General features: G+C 42.7%; 1 protein-coding gene across 1 annotated transcript; it reads right to left on the reverse strand.

The window, feature by feature from the left end:
- Nucleotides 1-4,921: 4,921 nt before the first annotated feature.
- SELE (selectin E) lies at nucleotides 4,922-13,915 on the reverse strand. The gene is made up of 13 exons (XM_039241896.1): nucleotides 13,879-13,915; nucleotides 12,895-13,281; nucleotides 12,227-12,334; nucleotides 11,627-11,812; nucleotides 10,261-10,446; nucleotides 9,965-10,153; nucleotides 8,804-8,992; nucleotides 8,496-8,684; nucleotides 8,088-8,264; nucleotides 7,489-7,611; nucleotides 6,498-6,519; nucleotides 6,322-6,394; nucleotides 4,922-5,439 (listed from the first exon to the last, which is right to left on the reverse strand). Exons 1-12 carry the CDS (start codon nucleotides 13,913-13,915, stop codon nucleotides 6,337-6,339), a joined length of 1,851 nt encoding a protein of 616 aa, XP_039097827.1. The 3' UTR covers nucleotides 4,922-5,439; nucleotides 6,322-6,336.
- Nucleotides 13,916-22,104: the final 8,189 nt, after the last annotated feature.

Here is a 22,104-nt window from a genome sequence, read left to right on the forward strand (position 1 = left end):
TGACAAATCATATCCAATATGTTAGCAAATTTTGTTGACTTTATCATCAAGATATTCAATCACTTCCATTCTATCATTCAGTGAAACCACCTTCATCTCTCATCTATATTATTGTAAAAGCCCCCCATCTAGACTCTATGTTTCTACCCTTTTCCTCTTATGGTCTGTTTTGAACAAAACAACTTACTTGATTCAGTTAAAATGTGTATCATTCAGGGTCCCAGCCAGAAACAGAATTTCCCCCAAATGAGCAAAGTCTTCACTGCTATAGAGCTGTCAGTAGAGGGACCACTTACATAGACTGGGAAAGACTAAGAAAATAAACAAGAGAAGATGAGCATAGAGACTGGCAGTAGCAGGAAGCAGCTGTATCCCTAGGACTAAACATTCAAGGGAAGAAACAGTGTTGTCAGAACCAGATGAGAATTACAACCCTAAAGGAAAAACTGCCCATCAGAAGCTGTAGTGGAGGAGAGATACAGCTGCTTCTAGAAAGAACACCCAAGCAGGGAAAGGTTGAATAAGACATACCCCGACCACTCTTTCCTCTTTCTTTTTGATCTCCTGTAGGGCCTCTTACTCATGCCAATCAGGCACCAGCCACCAGTGATGCAGCCACCAGTGATGCAATCAGATACCACTGAGACGTAGGTCAGGGAGACCTGAGAAAGGATGGATGATGAGGGAGAAAAGCAGAGGGAAAGAAAATAATCAGCACAAGAGAATACATGTCAGACCACTGTTCTGCTCAAAACACTCCAGTGGTTTTCCATCCTATTCAGAGTAAAATCTGGGTTCTCACATTGGCTCACAAAATATTACATGGTCAGGTACCTGCTTCCTAATCATTTTTGTCCTCTGAGAGTTCCATTCTTTTTTGTAAGCTCAGCTATTCATTTAAACAGATTATTATAATCCACCTAGAAATGTAAAATATTATGGCAGTAGAGTTTTCAGAATATTAATTCTCTACATTTTCAGAAGCAGAAGGTCCAGCATTCAATAAATGCCAATTGAACAAATGGATGACTAAATGGATAAACAAACCCCTTTTTGATCATAAACTACAACTGTCGTTTTCTTTTATTAAGAAAACACTTTAGGGGCACCTGGGTGGCTTAGTCGGTTAAGCGTCCGACTTTCGCTTGGGTCATGATCTCGTGGTCGTGGGTTCGAGCCCCGCGTCGGGCTCTGTGCTGACTGCCAGCTCAGAGCCTGGAGCCTGTTTCAGTCTGTGACTCCCTCTCTCTCTGACCCTCCCCTGTTCACGCTGTCTCTCTCTCTCTCTCTCTCTCTCTCCTAGAAATAAAATAAAAATATTTAAAAAAAAAAAAACACTTTATATCTCCTTTCTTTTTTTTTTCAGTCTATTTATTTTGTTGGATATCTTTGTTGTTCTATGGGTTTGTTGGACATTTTTGCTCTTCTTTATTTATTTATTTATTTATTTTTTATTTTATTTATTTCTAGGAGAGAGAGAGAGAGAGGCAGCGTGAGCAAGGGAGGGTCAGAGAGAGAGGGAGATACAGACTCTGAAATAGGCTCCAGGCTCTGAGCTCGCAGTCAGCACAGAGCCCGACGAGGGGCTCGAACCTACAAACGGCGAGATCATGACCGAAGCGAAAGTCGGACACTTAACCGACTAAGCCACCCAGGCGCCCCATCTCTTCTTTAAAAACCATATGCCAGCCCAGGGTTCTCTTCAGAAAGCCAGTTTCGGTCATCTGACACCCAGCCACACTACCTTCAGGCTCCAGATTTGAACTATGTCTGCATGGTATACCAGAATTCCAGAATGTTATATAAACTTCACCTCAATAATAATAATTTAAAAAATAGTACATCTTCAATCTAAAGAGAAGATTTAGGGTAGGCAAGGTCACAGGACATGTTAGCAGCCACTTGAAGGGTGGTTGAGGGGTGGGGGAAGTGGAGAAGAGTGGTTATTCAGTTATTTTGTGCTCCCCAAAGGGCAGAACTAGAGTGAGTGGGTTCACATTATAAACCATCACAAACCCTGGAGAGATCGAAACCAATGCTGGGAGACGATTTGCCCACAATGAGATGGCTGAAAGAAGGCTCACTAAGTGCCATCGAAAGCAGAAGCACGAGGTCCGTAAAAAGAAGTCCCCTTCCCTTGTGCTTACACCCCTGCCACGAATGCTTGCAACCGACCGAGGCTGTACTCGCTGCAGTCTCCAACATGAGTGTATTGTGGGTAGAAGGAAAGCTCAGTCTCACACAACAACCAGTAACCCCACAGCTAAGTGTCTCGTTCTCCAATAACATCCTCCTCCACTCAGCTTCAACTACTTCTCCCCTGGACACGGCATCAACTTTGACATCACCCCAAACTGCGCCACCTCTAAAATCACATACTCCAGCATCCCAGTCTGTAGTCCTGGCCACCTATTCCTGTAGCTCTAGTGTTCACGAATCTCACTGCAACACTTCTTAATCCTACCTCACTGAACCTCCAGGCCATTAACTGGTTTCTCTATTTCTTCATCTCCATTCTGTTCTGTGCTGTTGCCGAACATATCTTGTCTCCATAACAGGATTTCAAACCTTGCCCTCTGGGACAACTCAATTCATTTGAGAAAGGGCTCCTGCTCCTTGTCATGAACCCAAATCTGTATTTGTTCACCCACTTATTCATTCATTCAAAAAATCTTTGTTGAGTATCTACTGCATATCAGAAATATACTACATTCTAGGAACACAGCAATGAACAAGGTAATGTGTTCCTACCCTTAAGGAACTTAGAATCTAGTAGAAAAGACAGAGACAGGTATTACACAATTACACAAATTATTTAATTGTAATTAAAGGAAGGAAGAAAAATATGAGCTGTGAGAGCATTGAAGAGGTGACCTAGTCTGAGTCGATTGTCACAAAGCGACATTTAAGCAGAGAACCTGAAATCTGATTAGGACATCAGGCAAAGAAAGGAGTGTGTGTGTGTGTGTGTGTGTGTGTGTGTGTGTGTGTGTGTGTAGGGGAGGTTGTCCTTGGGGTAGGGGGCGGTGAGTAACTCCAGGTGAAACAAGCCAGTGTGTTCAAAGGCGCCAAGGTGGTCAGACACAGCTCTCCATCGTGGATGGAATGCAATGTCTGAAGGGGCATGGCGTAAAGTGAGGCGGGGAGACAGGCAAAGCCTGGATTTAGTACGACTTGTGGGCTGTGTCAATGCCTTGGAGCCACAGTCCCTCCCAGCCCCAGATTCAGAGCCTGGAGACCAAGGAGTTCATAGGGATTTTGTCATGTAATCCAAGGATGGTGATAAGGGTCTGTTCTGAGCCTGTCAGTGGGAATAGAATATGGCTGGTTAAGGGTTATTAAAAGAACTATTGACAGGATTTGGCACCATTAGGAGATTAGGGAGAAGAACAAAATCTCCCTGAGTATAGCCAAAACTCTGTTGTGGTGATGGTTGTGCCGTCTTGTGAATATACCAAACCTCCTGGACCGTCCACTTAAAAAAAGGGTGAATTTCAAAGTATGTGAACTTTATCTAAATAAAACTGAATGAAGGAAGAACCTACACACAGAAGTAAATATAAACACATTTATTATCAAACTTTGTGCTGGTCATGTCATATACAAAACAGGTATGGCATAAGCTTAAATAAATACATACTTTAAAAACCATAGAATATTTTAAATCATAATTTAAAATACTTTTTAAAACCCAAACACAGACCATATTTACATTTCATACAACTATTTCCATCACAGCGTAAATATTTACAACATTTGAACAATTTCAGAGAAAATAATAATTCATTCCCTAGGTATCCTGCTCGCAACAGTTGTTTATTTCTCTCTCCCTTGCTTTCCAGTTCTTTCACCCCTTTAAATTCTCTACTATTCTGACACTTAGCATACCTCCCTGTTTACTTTTGGCTTTGCCTTTACAAACATGCAGCCTGTATTTGTCAGAAACTTTGATTTTTCAACACATGCTAAGTCAATGTATGTGTGGGAGAGTTTTGATTCTCACATCACTTGCAAGATGGAGCGAGAAGCTTTGACGATGGACTGGCCAAGAGTTTCTCATTGCCAATGATCAACCGGTAACTGGGGATTCCTTAGGAATTTTAAACTCCCTTATGAATAAATATATATGCTCACTCATACTGACTTTCCTCTCTTCACCAACACTCTAACAAACAGAATAAGACAATTAGGGAATAAATATTAAAAGTCTTCACTTTAAAAAAAACCCCACCAGACAAATCCTTTACAAGGGGAGTTCCTATCATGGATTTAAAATCTTAGTAATATGTAAGAATTATATGTTGACACATCACATCTGATGAACATCTTTGGAGAAATCCAAAGCATGTCCGTATTTCTACAAGTTTTTTTTTTTTTTTTCAACAAAGACACTCATAAAGTTGTACCTTCGTTTGTTTGCATTTATGCTTTTAGCAAGTCAAAACATTTGGCCTCATGGAAGCTTTTCATCATGGAAAACCATCTACTTCTGAAAAAACAGCTGACAGTGTACAAGTATGTGCCATTCGAATTCTCCTGTGCTGATACTAATGTTTTTCAAAGCAACTGGATCAAACATTTAGAACTTCACACTGGTTAAAATTGTACAGAGCTGGGGAACAGTATTTGCCCTTTTTTGAAATAATTTTACTACAGACGTAACACTAGAAATTGTAAATGAACCAAGATCTAGGATAAGTCACTTCTACCCTATCGTCATCCTTTCATGTACGTATTTTAAAGTCCCTACAGAACATACACTGAATTAAGAATTAGGGAAGATTACACTTTCATCAATGCAAATAAAAAGAGCACAATCTCTTACAGCACTTTAAAAAGCAGTGAATCCCACAAGGATAAAAATGATTAAGACTGTGCTTAGTAATCCTCACGCAGAGTATTAAGTAGGATTTCCCCATACACTTGCCCGTGGACATTAAAAAATTGTCTTTTTTTTTTTCACGCTGGTGATAGAATATCTTTGGCTAAGTTGTTTCCCCTAAAGTCTTGACAATTATTCATCCCCATGACAGCAAACATGTAATCAGCAGGGACACCACGTGGGGCAAAAGAAAGAAAGGGTACCACAAAATACTGTGTTTCTCCATGGAGATCTCACAGTGAGCAGGGGAGAGAGATAGAACAGGAATTCTGAGATTGTGGAGCCTGGGTCTCTTCACATGTGCTTGAAAGAGAATATGCTTTCCCTCCATCTGCCACTACTTTCTAGACACTGAGAACAGGAAAGAGAAAGCTGTCTTCCTAGTGGCAGGCTGGCTCTGCTCACTGGAGTCTGGACGGTTGAAGTCCTCATAGGTACCTTGCTTCCAGCTTAAAGGCGGCCGGTGTGGGAGGTGAGAAGGGCCAGAGACCAGAGGAGTGCTCTCAGTCTCTGCCATCCTCAGGGCATTGCTCTAGTTCTTGGAGGAACCTGTGTTCCTGCAAACAAAGAGAGCATGCCATTAGGACACTTAATATTCTGTATTAATAGCAACAACAAAATTCACTGTATACCACAGACCACTGTGTTCACTATTACGGGGGCATCCACATATGAACATCAAAGCCCTACTCAGTGAGGACAGCGAAACTATTCTATATGATACTCTAATGGTGGATGTAAGTCATTATACACTTGTCAAAACCTGTAAAATATGCAAAGCCAAGAGGAAACCCTAATGCAAACTGTGAATTTTAGCCAATAATAAGGTATCAATATTGGCCCATCAATTGTAACAAAATGCCACACTAATACAAGATGTTAATAACAGAGGAATTTGGAGGGTAAAGGAATCTGTTGGAATTCTAGTTTCAGCTCACTTTTTCTGTAAACCTAAAGCTGCCTTAGAAAAAAAAGTCTATTAATTTACAAAATCTGCTCGGTGTGGGGATTTGACCCTTCAAACTTCTCACAAAGCAGAGCACAGATTCTAGAACTCAACTGCCTAGGTTTGAATTCTGACTGTGCCACTCACTAGCTTTGAGATCTTAGGCAAGTTATTTAAGTTGTCTGTGTCTCGTGTTCTTCATCTGTGTAACAGGAAATATAGCAACAACTCTCTATCTCCTAGAATTCCTAACTTAGAACACTTCCTGGAAGATAGTAAGTGCCACATAAGGGGTCGCTATCATCATCATCATTATTAACTTTCACTAGTGAAATGATGCAATAAAGCCCAGATCCTTGTTCCTTTCCTTCCACAAAGATATGAAACAGCTTTCCATCCAACACTGTGAAGCTGGCGATTTTCCCCCCAGAAACTGGCCGTTTCGGGGGATACGCTCTCTCAAAATCATATGTGGTTTTTTGTCAAGTCTTACCTGATTCCTTTGGACTTAGATGAGCTCAGAAGGCATCTGGTAGGATCCATCTGATTGGAGGCTTTGGCAGCTGCTGTGAATACATGAGAACATAAGTAAAGCACCGTTTTCCACCACGAACAGGGAAAAGTGTATTGAATGTTTCAGGGCATGCTTTGGACAAGAATGCAACTTACCTGGCAGGAACAAATTTCTTTGCTGCAAGAAAAAGAAAACTGTTAAGTTTTTTGGACTAAAAGACTCTTAAGGACATATTAAATTCAGAAGCAATATGACTCTATTCTCCAGGGATTGCAAACCCAATGCCTTCAGGGTAATCATCAGAGTGCAAACACAGCTTGGTGGCAACCAGCGTGAAATACACACTCATCATAGGGGCCCAGCTACTTCTTCATGCTAGCAAATAGCTGCTGGCTCAGCTTGCCAAGCTCATCTGCCAGTTTTTCAGGAGAAACCTCAAATCTAGATTTTACGTGAAATTTCCTATTTTATAAATGTCAGAACTTAATTTTTAAAAAAAAAAAAAAAAAAGCTAAATATTCTGTAGGGCCAAACAAATCGTGAGTGTGGCTAGACCTGTTGGCATATTCCCCAGGAGATACTCCCACATTGAAGCCTGAATTCCAAATAGATGTTTTGGAACCGTTTTAGCCATTTCCTGGGAGCTCACTGCACCGAACTGGACGGAACCACAGAATTGTATGTGAATGGCACCCCCTGGAGGTGTATGCTGTTAAGTAACATTTTTATTCCCTAAAACTCCTCCCACTTCGAGTTGTACTATAAACTCTTTTCCTAGGACCACAGCTCAATTATACTGCAGTTTATTAGTGTTTAATAACTAGAGTCTAATTACTGCTGAAATGTGCAAGAGAGAGGTGACCTGGGTGGCTCAGTCGGTTAAATGTCTGACTCTTGATTGCGGCTCAGGTCATGATCTCACAGTTTGTGAGTTCGAGCCCTACACTGGGCTCCACGCTTGGGTTTCTCTCTCCCTCTCGCTCTCTCTCTGCTCTCCCGACCCCACTTGCGCCTTCTGTCTCTCTCAAAATACATAAGTAAACGTTAAAAATATTTAAGAATGTGCAAGAGAGAACATGACTCCTCAATGAAGAGAAACATACATTTTTCAAAAACATTTTCGGAGTACATTCCCAGGTCCCTTACCTCTCTTGCGCAGGCGTTTCAGAAGCCAGAGGACTAACGACGTCACGGTCACGAGGGAGGCCCCGGCGGCGGCGGCGGCGGCGGCGAGCTCGGCAGCCACGGGAACGCGGGCCTCGGGGGCGGCTGGAGACAGAGGGAAGCACTGTCACCGGGAGGAACCGAATGTGTGGTCTTTCCGTGCCCTCTTCTTGGCACACGGATTGCGCACGAGGAAGAGACACGGTGCTAAAGGCCTCAGAGATTGGCCCAAACCACCTGCACAAGCCTGTCCGGGGCCCAGGCCAGGAGCGCCCTCACCCGCCAGGCCTGAAGGGGGGAACGCACTGCGCCCCCGGCCCTACTGCGCACGCGCGCTCTTCTCCCACCTTGGTCTCCTTTCCCCCTACTTTCCCCTCTGGCTCCTCTTTTCCCACTTGGCAGAATTCTACCCGTTCCATCCATGTGTCACCTCTTCGCTTTTCCCTCTATGCCCATAAAATTAAACATTCACCAGCTTTTTCACCTTGGCAACCTCTCTGGTTTGAACATAATGAATGGTCCATTACTTTCCCCTTCTTCTATCTAGTCCCCCAGACAACCACCACCAATCAATGCCTCACCTTCGCAGGTGGGCGGCATCCCAGACCAGTGTCCTGTGGTGTCACACGTCAGGGCTGCAGAGCCATTGAGGGTCCATCCCTCAGGACATGCAAAAGCACACACAGTGCCAAACACAGGCTCCCCGCTGCAGCTCACGTTCATTTTTCCTGACGCTGTCAGTATTGAACATCTTGCCACTGCAAATGATAGGCACATAGGTAGAGGTTAATAAAAATGTACTGTAAAACGCCTAAGCCTGGCTGAAAAGTCATCAATAAACGTAACTTAAAAGCACTGCTTAGTTATCAGCATGTAGGAAATCAGGATCAATCCTATTGATTGAGGGGGTGCACCCCGTGGGTGCAATCTAGGTTCAGATACGTACGAGTATTTGACCTATGCTCCTTAAGGTCCAAATTCAGGCCTACCTTGGCAGGAGGGGACTTCCTGTGTCCACTGTCCCTGAGACGTGCACTCGAGTTGAGCTGACCCTTGTAATTCGAAGCCCTCCTCACAGCTGAAAGCACAGGAGGACTTGTAGGTGAACTCTCCAGGAGGGGAATGGGTACACTTCACAGAGCCATGCTGGGGCTGCCGGACAGCTTTACACTTAACAGCTGGAAGACACGAGCGAGCACATTAGAAGTTTGTATAGGGCAACGACATGTTTCTCATGCAATCACGTCCCTAGCTCTTCAGGAGTTTTTATGTTAAAATAAGAAAACCAAAACCGTACCTTCACACGTGGGCTTCTCACTGTCCCATTCACCTTTGGGGCCACACTGGAGCTTTTTGGATCCCTTCAAGACAAATCCCTGTTCGCAGAAGAACTCACAGCTGGACCCCCTTTGGAAACTTCCAGAAGCACTAGGAAGACAACTCATGTAGCCTCTATCTGGGCGGGACAAGGCTTTGCACTGAAAAGCTGAGACACAAAAATGATGGTCAGAGAATATTGCAGTGGAACTGGAGAGCCCTTGGCCTTTGATGAATGAACCCAGTTCATTGTAGACAAAGCAACACTCAGAGATCTCAAGGCTCTTCATTACTCCCTGGACAACTGGGAAGATGCCTATGTTTTCTTTGAATGCCGACCCCTTTATTGACCATGACACTCAGGAGAGGAAGGCCTTTCACAGAACCAGTCATTCCTGAGCACTGCTCTGACATTCAAAGGAGTTACAGTCAAGGCAAAAAGGTTACGCAGTCAGAAAGCAACATATGGGTCCTGGATGCTTCTAGATGATGCCAAAATGCAAAGAAAGTAAGAAGGCAGTGCATAAAATGTGTGTGCTTTGCAGTTTGATTTGGGTTTTGTGGCTTCTTGCCATTGGAAATCATTCTGTGCTATATTTGGCTGCAAGAATACCAGTGGTCCACAGCGAAAACTGCTTGTTTTCAATATTGTTGCTCTTGCTTTAAAGTGGATTAAATATTAGTGCTTGTCTGTGTATTAAGGGTGTCTCTATATATGACACAGCCCTTGCCACATTCTCATCACTGCTAGTTATGAGCAATTTCAGAAGTATTATAAGAGTTTTAGAATCAAGTCATGTTCTCGTAATCCTACTTTTCAAATTTTCTCATGTGATTTCCCCTTAGGTTAAGATTTCCACCTACTTCATGCCAATGCTTCTACAAACTTGTATTAGCACAGGATAGGCAAAAAACAAAAAACAAAAAACAGCAAAGCATCCACCCTCAGTACATGCAATCCTTTCCCTGGATAAGCACTGGTTCTTTTATTTGAAACTCAAAAATACAAGATGAATGTTGTCCATCAAATCTAATCACTCTAGTTAAAGTAGGCATCTGGTATCATTTGAGCTGGCCAGGTTTGAAGGCTGCTGCCCTTTAAGAAAGGGAGTGTGTGAAGGAGAGGCTCTCTCTGGCTTACCTTCACAAACTGGGACTTGTTGACTCCATTGCCCTTGTGCAGTACATTCAAGCTGGGCTGGCCCCTGCATCACGAAACCTTCCTCACAGGTGAAATTGCAGGAGGACCTGAAGGCGAACTCCCCGGTGGGGGCGTGGCTACAGCTCACAGATCCATGCTGAAGATGGCGGATGGCCCCACATGTCACAGCTAAAACATATGTACCCATGCACATTAGCAGGTCTGGCCTGACCATTTGCAAGTATAGGTTGAGAAAAAGAATGTTTATAGTGAATCTTGATGTGGGACAACTCTACCTTTGCACGTTGGCTTCTCATTGTCCCATTTCCCGGATGAGGTACACTGGAGGTGCTGGGATCCCATTAGTTCAAATCCTTCTTCACACTCAAAGGCACAAGTTTTGTTCCATGGGAAGTTTTCAGAGCTTTGGGAACAGTTCATGACTCCATTGGCTGGATTTGTCAGAGCATCGCATTCAACCACTGGGGATTTGAAAGAGCACCATGAATTGTACAAATATGTTCACTTGCTATTGAATTAGAGTTTATATCAGGGCAAGGAAGCAGCCTTCAAACAGCAGATCCCAAAGTCCTAAGATAATTCTTGAGGACATGCATGCACCCAATAAAACTTTTCTGCTTTTTTATTATTACTTTCATCTTTGCTGACTGATTTATACTTTGACTATGCTGAGTGGTCTCTGATCTACTTTATGATGTCTCCGATCTATGTAATGTAAGGTGAAAACAAAGAAAAAAAAAACAGTTTCTAGATCATGATTTATGTCTTGTTGTGTGATAACAAAAATACTGAAATACACAGGAAATTCATTTATGTCAGCCCAGCAGGACCTGGAAGCAAAAAGCTTCCATCTCTGGCCTAGAAAGATAAGACTGAGAGAGAGGGGTGCCTGGGTGGCTTAGTTAAGCCTCCGGCTCTTGATTTCAGCACAGGTCATGATCCCAGGGTCCTGAGATTGAGCCCTACACTGGACTCTGTGCTGGGCATGGATACTTGTTAAGATTCTATGTCTCTCTCTTAAAAAACATTTAAAGACTGAGAGAAAAATAGATATGGGGACTGCTTGACCACCATGGTCTTAGATCCACCTACTGCATGAGAGAGATTAAGCAGGAGAAGTTAAATCATTAAGATTTCTCAAGTGGGTTCCACTATTATGGGCACTCTCTTACAAATCCCTAGAGCCTCAGAAGTGTCCATTTCAAACATGGATTATGAACTTCTCTCAAATCAAGCAGGCACCCTATTGGTCATGCATATTAGCTAAGAGAAGTCTTACTGAAAACAACAAAAAGAACTTTCCCTAGAGTTTTGAAAATATTATATGTTGTATTAAAAAAAACCAAGGCAGGAGCGCCTGGGTGGCTTAGTCGGTTAAGCGTCCGACTTTCGCTTAGGTCATGATCTCGCGGTTCATGGGTTCGAGCCCTGCGTCGGGCTCTGTGCTGACTGCCAGCTCAGAGCCTGGAGCCTGTTTCAGAGTCTGTGACTCCCTCTCTCTCTGACCCTCCCCTGCTCATGCTGTCTCTCTCTCTCTCCTAGAAATAAATAAAAAACATTAAAAAAAATTAAAAAAAAAAAAAAACCAAGGCAATGAAGGATTAATTTGAGAATGTTCTGTGCATTCAGAGAGAGATTTACCATTGCAGACAGGAGTAGGGGCACTCCATTCTCCCGTGGAAGTGCACTGCATGGCCTCTGTGCTGCTTGGGACATAGCCCTCTTCACAGTTGACAGAGCAGAAAGAATGGTAGCTGAAGACCCCCAGAGGGTGCGTGCAACCCAGGCTTCCATGCTTGGGGGCTTCCAGCGCTTGACAGGTCACCACTGAAAGGAGAAACCACATCAGTTCTGCTCCCCATCATCCTGCATAAAGTGAGAAACCCCTGGAAGCTGTAACTACTGTTTATGCTTCCTAAGAGCCAAGAACTATGGATTCATTCCCATCAGCCTCATCACTGAAGCTGCTACTGTTATTACCCTCCTTTTGCAATGACAAAGCTGAGACTCAGGGAGTTTTAACTACCTGTTCCAGGTGCCATAAGGCATAGTGGTAAATCTGGGGCTTTGAAACTGATTGGGGGTGGGGTCTGACTCTGACTTCATGGACTTGGCAATTAACTGCTAAGTGATACTACATGCCCAGGGGAAGGGAAGACATGCAGACCTGACACCAGAGCCAGCTGGTATGCAGGATGGTGCTACCAACTCAAGTGAAGGCAAAGGTGAGGTGAGACTTACCTTGCTCACACCTGAGTCCCCCAAAGCCAGGGTAGCACTTGCATGTGTAGTTGTTGACGGTCTCTACACACTCACCATGGCCACTGCAGGATGTAGGGGTACAGGCAGCTGCAGAAAACACAATTCATGAGGAGGACGATCATTACTATGCTTAGAATGCATTCCGTTTGATTTAGGATCAACAGTGTGCAACAGAGATCATTGGCGACATCTCCAATGATGTGGACTGCCAGAGATCTTAACTGAAGTGCTTCACCCAATACCATAGCCAAGTTTTAAGCTCAACTATTTTGGACCTTGATTGCTAATATCCAGATATTGGGGGTATAGCCGTAATTGGCATCAAGAACAAAAAATTCACTTTATCACAAACTTTAAAGATAGTTCTCCTGCAAATAAATGAGTAACTAATCTATGTGTTGTATGTGTGTATACACTAGATATGTACTGACCTATGCATATGCATACATGTATACAGGATGCATACGCTCTTGCCTACGTTCATGAGAAGAAGCAAAAAGATGTAATTTACCAAACAGAATGTTCTAAAACCTTATATTTTATAACATAAAATTACCATAGCAGAGACCAATTTTTGCACACTGTCAACAGCTTGTCAGATGCCCACACCCTTAAACCACCTCCCAGTGCTGCCCGGAGCCCCATACCTGTGTAGCACAAGGCCAGCTTCTTTTTGCTACATCTCTCATCATTCCACTTGCCCGTGTCCTTGTCTCTCTTGATGTAGATCTCCACACAGTCCTCATTGTTTTGCTTATTGTTTGGTTCGCCAGGAGCCCAGTTCTTGGCTTCTTCGGTCAGAGGCTTCTGGGTCCCTATCCAGGTCCAGGTATTGTTGACCTTTCTGATTCCAATCCAGTAGTAAGTTGGTGAATAGCTCAAGACAGAGTTTAGGTATTTAATCTCTTCCTGGTTTTGAATCGCGACCAGATGTGTGTAGTGTTGCTGGCAATAAGCACTAGCTTCGTCAAAAGTCATGACTTCTGTGGAGGCATTGTAAGACCAGGCTCCACTCCCTTTAAACAGGAGAAGCACTAAAGAGGAAAGTGTGAAAGGCATGGAACGTTTAGTCCTGCTCTGGTTTGACTCTTTTAACTGGGATTTCTACTCTTATTTTCATCATAGGGTAGCTTTGGGGATGACTCAAATTTTTTTCATCTTTTCCAAAGTCAGGAAGGGTATACAGATGGAGAAACTACCATTCACTGCATGTATTTTTTGTGACAAATCACCAATGCTCCCCAAACTTGGTGCTTTCCTTGCACTCACCCACCACAATCTACCAGTATATCCAGTACAGTAGAATAAATAATCAGAATAACTAAGCATTATTGAGTACTGGCTATGCACCACCAAGCACTGTCTGAGGCCCTCTCCATGATACTGGATCCTCACAATGCCTCTGGGAAATAGGCCATTTATGATCAACACTTTACACATTGGGAGTCTGAGACACTAAAAGGTAAAGTAAGTTGCCCTTATCCCAGGGCGGAACACACTGGGCAGAGAGGCCAGGAAGGGGCTAAACACCCTACAATGCACAGGCCCCCTACAAGGAGGAATTGCCCTGTCCAAAATGCCAGTAATATCAAGGATGAGAAAACTTGGTCTAATGAATGACATTTACTTACCAAGAGTGAGAGCACGGAGAAGTTGTGAAGCACTCATGACTTCCAGGGTTCCTTTCATCAAAAGATTAGTCTTGAAAGAACTTGCTGGGGGAAAAAGTACAAAATTCATTACAGAAAGAAATTTTAGGTAGCCATTGAGATCATTCTACAATGATGTTTTCAGCAGCAGCAGATTTTAGGTAAAAGATAACAGTGCCCCCATCTTTGTTTCAAAGAAGTTGATGGGAATGAATACATACACAAATTAAGATTTTCATCATTTAGGTGAAAGAGAAAAGCCAGATTGTTACTAAGTCTGACTACAACAAGAACCTGTATAGGCGTTTTATCCAAAGGCTTTCTGCCTGTTCATTTGGATGATCTTGTTTCATGGTTACCATTGTAAACACTTTCTGCACTTACTGTTTTGTGAGGCGGTGGTTTCGGTGTCCACGTCTGACTCCCTGTGTCACTGGCTGCTTCTGTCTTGTGCCCCTTTGTAGTTCTGTGTGAAGTCAGCCAAGAACAGCAGAGCCCTGGTCCTTCATGAGGCCCTTTATAGGAGGCTCGCTTCCTGTGAGTAATAGGAGGATATGTCCAAACCCAGTAAAGAGGAATTCCCCAACAGCATCCAGAAAGTTTCCCGGGAATATCCATAAGGCCCAAAAATTACAGTGATGTCAGAAACCCTGGGCCTCTGAGCTGATTCTCCCCTGCTCATGCCTTTAAAAAAAATTATGTTTCTTTATTTTTGAGAGAGAGAGAGAAGAAAGAGACAGAGAATGAGCAGGGGAGGCGCAGAGAGAGAGGAAGACACGGAATCAAAAGCAGGCTCCAGGCTCTGAGCTGTCAGCACAGAGCCAGATGCAGGGCTCAAACCCATGAACCATGAGATCATGACCTGAGCCAAAGTCGGACACATAACTGACTGAGCCAGCCAGGTGCCCATCATGCCTTTTTATTTTACATGAATCCTATTAATATGGTACAAATGGGGGGGAAGGAATTCTAATATCACAAAATTGATGTCTTTAAAGAGTTTGCTAATCAGCATCTCTCGTGTAATTGTGGTCATAACCAGGATTTCACGAACACAGGCAAACTCAGACTTGGTTTTATGATCTGTGAACTACTATTCTTAATTTTCTCATGTTAGCTGTCAGTAGTGGGCCACCAATGTTTCTCTCTCTCTCTCTCTCTCACCTACCAGTTCAACCCATATTCAGGTACACTGTCTCACAGAGGAACAAGTCACAAGGTATCTGTTAATCCTGATTCTGTACATAGTTATAGCTAAGTTACTAGAAACAATATCTCCCAGGTAAAAGTTTGAAACAATGCCTTGTTTCTTAAAAATAAGATAAATGGGAAACACATTTCAATGTCCATGTCTGGAAAACATTTATTCATGATTTGTTCAGTAAAATAAAAAAAGAAGAAGAAGATGAAAACTATGTGTACTCATATTTAGTTGACTCAAATTAATTTTGTTTAAAACTTTTAAGCTATGGGGGCGCCTGGGTGGCTTAGTCGGTTGAGCGTCTGACTTTCGCTTAGGTCATGATCTCGCGGTTCGTGGGTTCGAGCCCCGCATCGGGCTCTGTGCTGACTGCCAGCTCAGAGGCTGGAGCCTGTTTCAGTCTGTGACTCCTTCTCTCTCTGACCCTCCCCTGCTCACACTGTCTCTCTCTCTCTCTCTCTTAGAAATAAATAAAATATTTAAAAAAAAAAAAAAACTTTTAAGCTATGAATGTGTCAAAAATAACAAAACTACCAAAATGTTAACAGTGGGTATATCTGGATGGCAAGATTGGGGGTAAGTTTTATATTCTTCATGACTATTCTCAACATTTTCCAAGTTTTGCAATGGCTCTCTATTACTTTTATAGTAAATATAACACAGTTTAAAGAATTGTGTGTCCAAACACAATATATATATTTAATATCTTTATTCTGCTCTTTGTATTGACATTTTTCTGGAATGATGAAATATCCCCATCTCTGCATCTTATCTAATTCAAATGCTGAAGGCAGTAAGTGGGGATCATTTTAATTTTTGTGGGAAAACTTGTTGACCTCTACATCCACTTTCTAGAAGATGCTAATTTCAAAGCAAATTCTCTCTGTGGTTTAATTTACATTGAGAGAACTTACGGACAGACAACCTAATATCAGAAGAGGAATTAAGAGAAATACAAAGTGGAATGAATTTGGTAGTAAAGGTAATTTATTCCCAGAGTTCTAATATTCCAAACCTACCTACCCTTACAGTTATCTTTCATTTGCCCAGAATATGCCCCTGAGGTTGGGTCAGCAAACCAGGCACCTGGGTACTGGGGGTTGAGGGGATCTCTTCAGGCTCCAGGGTTGCTCCAGAGGCAGTGAACAGACCCAGCCTGGCTCTCATGAAGAGACCTCATCACAGTGAGGGGCAGGAGTTGGGTGACAGCGACTGTCAGGATCTAACAAGGGCGTCCACTTGCTAGAGATGGCGGATGAGTTGAAGGAGTTGGGGGAGAGTTGAATAGCTGGGGATGCTGGGTATTATCTCCCCCACCTCCACAAATAAACCTAATTTCTCCAAGCAACAGGCTGATTAGAGGTGCCTCTAGGCCCCATCGAGTCTCCCAGGCTCTGGAGATACACACTACTGTCCAGAGACTTCTTGGCTTCAACTCTGGCCTCCTATGACTCCTTTATAGCCTCCACACTGGGGAGACTAAGAGAAGAGGAAAGAAGACAGTGCATACATGAGCACACCGCAGGCTCCACCACCACAGCTATTTCGTCTGTGAGGCACCACACTTCCTGGCTTCTTTATCCCTTTTCCTGGAAGTTGTTTGTCCTTTCCTCTCCAGGCTTCAATGGACTTTACCCACTTCCCTTCTGTGCCCAGACTTGTTCTCATTTTTATGGAGAATAGGCATCCCTGAGGGAGTGAGAGAGAGTCAGATAAATGATTTGGGGGTTCCTAAGGCAAATGTTCCAATGTTATCCAAAGCTACCCTGTACCCTATCAATAGCTGGGGACAAATAAAAACTACATGCAAGAGACTATTGGGCTTAGTGGAAGGCAGGACCAGCCATAACCACATGAGACAAGACCAACTTTCAAGGTGTGAATTTAGCTTTGGCTCCTCACTGCTGAAGGGAACCACTAGGCGTGGGCCGTGCCCTTCCTGACACTCCCGGTTGGTTCCCTCGGGGCTGAGATGTATTGACGAACACTTATCTTTTAAAACCTTGCTAGCTTCTCTTCCCACATTCTACTCTGCTGACACCTGGCTGCTTCCACAGAGGCTAAGGCAAGGAGGGGAAATCCCAATACAGAAATAATTCTATTTACAGAACTTAAATGTGATATTTTTTGCACATCCAAAATTGCTGAATGAAGTTAATATCATGATAGAAAATGGCACTTCTTGTGTGATCAAAACATAAGCCTATTTGATGGAAAATTGGTCTGGCTCCCTCTAAATTTATTCCCCAGGAAGGTACTGTTCACTCAATTGCAATTTGTAGCTATCTTAGAGCATCTGGGTCAGGCAGAAGCCCTGGGTTCTCTCTCTGTCTGAGCTCCCACACTCAGGAGAAGTGTGGGGCTCAGAGACTTCTTTCAGAGGAAGAAGGCTCACTGTGCAGTTTGTTTAAAATGCGTACCTTCAGGTCCAACATTCAGAGACTCTGACTCAGTGGGTCTGGGTGGGACCCAGGAAGCTGCACATTCAATGAACATCTCAGGTGATTCTGATACAATGATGCCCAAACCCCAATACACTTAGAGATATAATGACCTGGCCCACCTAATGTAGGAGAGAATATCAAGAAGACTCTATTGCTCAGTTGTAAGTACTAGAATTTTGACCAAAATGTCACTGTAGCTAAAACACCTTCTCTGCTGGGAGGCTAGAGGCCCTGTTTGTAACAGTGTTGGGCAAAAACGAGAAATATCTAGGATGAGTGGATGCTTGGAATTCTTACATTTGGAAAATTGGTGGGTTTTAACTAAAGAAAGAGAACAGCTGCTAAAGAAATAATATGAGTATATAGATGTTCAGTTAGTCTCCTCTTGTTCAAAAGGACCCTGTAATTGCACTAATTCCCCCTTTGGAACTTCCTACACAATTCTGAGACTTACCATTTTAATGTGTTTCTTTGCTTCCTATTTGGCAGCACCTTATCTTGAGGTTTCCGCTTACTGTTTTGGGATCTAAGAACAAACTAATGGGAATATCTCCAAAATGAGCCAACTCTGGTGAATTCCCAAAGCGGAAAGGAACAAGTGCGGGTGGCCTGGTGAATTGATAGAGCTTTTCCTGAGTGTGGCCAGACTGTTTGCCGACGCTGGCTAACAAACTGAGCAAATGCCCCTGGATTTTAGAAAAGTCCCCTTGTTTTCCTTGGCCACCATGCTGCTTGTTTTGTGACACAGAGGTTTCCTAAAGGACTATTCTTAGCTTTGTGCTCAGTATTTCACATCAGAAAAGATGGGGTCAGGTCACTTTTTGACTAGTAAGAGATTGCTGTTTGATGCTAATTAGCTCTGTGAATTGTAGAAAGCTCTTTGTCTCTTTAAGCCTCGGATTTCCCATGTGAGAACCAAAAGTGTTTGGTTACCATCCCAGCTGGTTATAGTATAACATGTTACAATTTCAATTTAATTAAATTTAAAATTAACATTTAATTTTTCCTCCATTTATTTCACTTAAATTTAAACTCTAAGTCCAAATTTAAATTAACATCCAAATATTCATTATTCTTAGCTAATAATTAACGATACCATCTATAAGGTGCCTACTGAGTACCAAGCACTTTATTCCATACAGATTTCACAAAATAAAAGGCAGGCATTATTAATTTTATTTTACAGAGGTTGAAGCACAGACCCAGAGAAGTTAGATAACATGCCTGCGGGTTTGTTTGTTTTTTTCAGTTACTAAATGGTCAGCAGGGATTCAAATCCGTGATTGTGTTATTCTAAAGACCAAGTCCTTTGTGTTCATTCTGTGCCTGCTCACACTGAAACCCCAGAAGGAAATCTACTTTAGTTTTCACATGAAAAAAACAGTTACAGCAACCTTTTTCACTTCCTATACCCCTAGCTGGCCCTGTAAGTTCAGTGTCTTAGACTGGGTTCCCTTCAAAATAGACCCTGAGACAAGGATGTGGGTGAAAGTCATTTATTTGAGAAGTGATCCCAGGAAGCTTAGTAGGTGTGAGTGAGGAAGTAAGACAGGGAAAGGAAGGAGCCTAATGCAGGTTAGCCTAATGGGGTAATGAGCAGGTTACCACTGTGTGAACAAGGCTTCAGCCCCACCAGGGGACTCTGGGACATTCCTAAGAAGAGTGCTCAGGAGAGCTGAGGGAGTTGGAGCGGACCCACCAATTCCATTTTGTCATTGGCTGAGGGCTGATCCTGGGAGGACATGGTTAATTCCCCTGCACTTCAAAGTGGATTCCTGAGGCCAGACAAAGCCCTCCACACAGAGTGGCAGGTGCTTGTGGGTGGAAAGGATATGATCTGACTTCTGTATGCTGTGCTGGGACAGATGGGTACGTTAGTTTCCTATCACAGCTGTAACAAGTTACTACAAATTTATTTTCCATCGTTTCTGTAGGGCACAGGTATGGCTGATGGTTTTTCTGCTCTGGGTTTCACATTGTCAAAGTCAAAACATAAGCCAGTTGGGCTCTTCTTGAGAAATCTTGGGAAGAATCTACTTCCACGGTCATTCAGATGGTTGATAGAATCCAGTTGAGGTCCCTGTTTCCTCACTGGCTGTCAACCAGGAGTTGTTCTCAGCTTCTAGAAGCCACCTGCCTTCCCTGGCTCATGACCCCTTCACCTTCCAAACTCAGCAATGGCTGAGTCCATCTCTTCAAATCGCTCCAACTTCTTCTTCTGTTTCATTGCTCTTCTGGCCATCCCTCAGCTGCATCTCTCTGCCTTACTCTGCTGCCCCGGCTTCTGCTATTGGCGTCACCCAGATAATCCAAGATAATTTCCCTAGTTTAAGTTCTGTTTGTTAATAACCTCAGTTCCATCTGCAAAAACCTTTCCCAGCAGTACCTAGGTTAGTGTTTGACTGGATAATGAGGGGACAGAAATTGGGGGATGAGGACACCTTCAGCATTCTACCTACCACAACAGAGACTAAATCACAGAGGTGCAACCCAGGAAGTAAGTAAATGGCTAGCCTAAATTAGCATGGGTGTGCTGAAGTTAATTCTGTGGTGATGTTGTCTGGTTTGGTCCTTATTATGTCTCTTCTGCTTAGAAGCAGGACTAATCTCTGGAATCCATGGATGGTCCAGACCCTTAAGTAAGAATTAAATATACACAGTATAGCGAATACTGTTGTGTCCCCCACCATGTACCCTTGGCAGTCATCTTTCTTGAATCACCCAACTCCAGTACTTCTTATATCACACTTACTTCTTCACTCTGCGAACTGATATCCCACCCACAGACACTTCATTTTGTCAGCCCAAATACTTGAATAAAAATTATGATTATTAATCTAGTAACCCTGTTAATTGGCCACTTCACATCAGAGGCAGCACCAAGAACTTTAAATATAACATGTCATGTAACCATCATAACATCAGGAATTAGGTATTACTATCCCCATTTCATAGCTGAGGACATTAAGGCTTAGAAGGTTTAAATAACTTGCCTAAGCAAGAGAAATAAAAGCAAATATAAACCCTTGGAACTTCATCAAAATAAAAAGCTTCTGTACAGTGAAGGAAATAATCAACAAAATGAAAAGGCAGCCTATTGCCTGAGAGAAGATATTTGCAAGTGATATGTGATAAAGGGTTAGTATCCAAAATATACAAAGAACTTATACAACTCAACACCAAAATAATAATAATAATCCAATTTAAAAATGGGTAGAAGAAATGGACATTTCTCCAAGGAAGATATCCAGATGGCCAATAGACACATGAAAAGATGCTCAACATCACTCATCATCAGGGAAATGCAAATCAAAACCACAATGATATATCACCTTACACCTATCTGAATGGGTAAAATAAAAAACACAAGAAACAATAAGTGTTGGCAAGGATGTGGAGGAAAAGGAAAACTTTTGCATTGTTGGTGGGAATGCAAACTGGTGCAGCCACTCTGGAAAACAGTATGGAGTTTCCTCAAAAAGTCAAAAATAGAACTGCCCTACATCTAATAATCACACTACTGGGCATTTATGCAAAACATATAAAAACAGTAATTCAAAAGGATGCATATACCCCAATATTTATAGCAGCATTATTTTCTTTCTTTCTTTTTTTTTTTTACAAATGGTTTATTGTCAAATTAGTTTCCACGACAGCATTATTTTCAATAGCCAAATTATCTATCCATCAATAGATGAATGGATAAGGAAGAAGTGGCACATATATACAATGGAATATTATTCAGCCTTAAAAACTGACATCTTGCCATTTGCAAGGACATGAATGAAGCTAGAGAGTATAAAGCTAAGCAAAGTAAGTCAGCCACTTACTAAGCAAAGTAAGCCACAAATACCATACGATTTCACTCACATGTGGAGTTTAAGAAATAAAACAAATGAGCAAAGGGGAAAAAAAGAAAGAAAGAAACCAAGAAATAGACTCTTAACTATAGAGAACAAACTAGTGGTTAGCAGAGGGGAGGTGGGTGGGGGGTTGGGTGAAATAGGTGATGGGGATTAAGAAGTACACTTGTTATGATGAACACCAGGTGATGTATGGAAGTGTTGAAACACTATATTGTACACTTGAAACTAAGATAACATTTTATGTTAACTACATAGTAACTAAGATAGATAGATAGATAGATAGATAGATAGATAGATAGATAGATAGATAGATATAGATAGATAACTTGCCTAAGGTCTCATAGCCTGTAAGTGGTGGAACTAAGACCCAAACCAGGCCTATCCAACTTCTACATCTATATTCTTGGCTACCACTCCACCTCTGCTGTAATTACCCCAGTGATTGCTGTTTTAAAAAACCTGCTGCATGGGATCTCCAGGGAGCCCCACTATGTCAGATGTGGCAGTGGAAGCTGGTTCCAAGATCACCACCAAGGATCTGAAGGAGAAGTAGCAAGTTGCAGAGGAGGCGTGGACTGAGGAAATGAACCTACTGGTGGGAGCACTAATGCAGAAAGCAGGGGCAGGACACAGATGGAGAGGAAGAAAGAGGAGAAGGAAGGCGATGGAGAGGAAGAAGGGGAAGAGGAAGGCCATG

This window comes from Hyaena hyaena, unplaced genomic scaffold (genome assembly GCF_003009895.1).
Source record: "Hyaena hyaena isolate Hyena2069 unplaced genomic scaffold, ASM300989v1 scaffold_201, whole genome shotgun sequence".
Lineage (NCBI taxonomy): Eukaryota > Metazoa > Chordata > Mammalia > Carnivora > Hyaenidae > Hyaena > Hyaena hyaena.

Coding starts and splice junctions, on each gene's coding strand:
- SELE (XM_039241896.1), bottom strand. CDS start 13,915: ATGAGTGCTTCACAACTTCTCCGTGCTCTCACTCTTG. Junction 8,993..9,964: donor ACAAGTCCCAGTTTGTGAAG/GTAAGCCAGAGA, acceptor TTTGTGTCTCAG/CTTTTCAGTGCAAAGCCTTG. Junction 6,520..7,488: donor GAAACGCCTGCGCAAGAGAG/GTAAGGGACCTG, acceptor TTTTTCTTGCAG/CAAAGAAATTTGTTCCTGCC.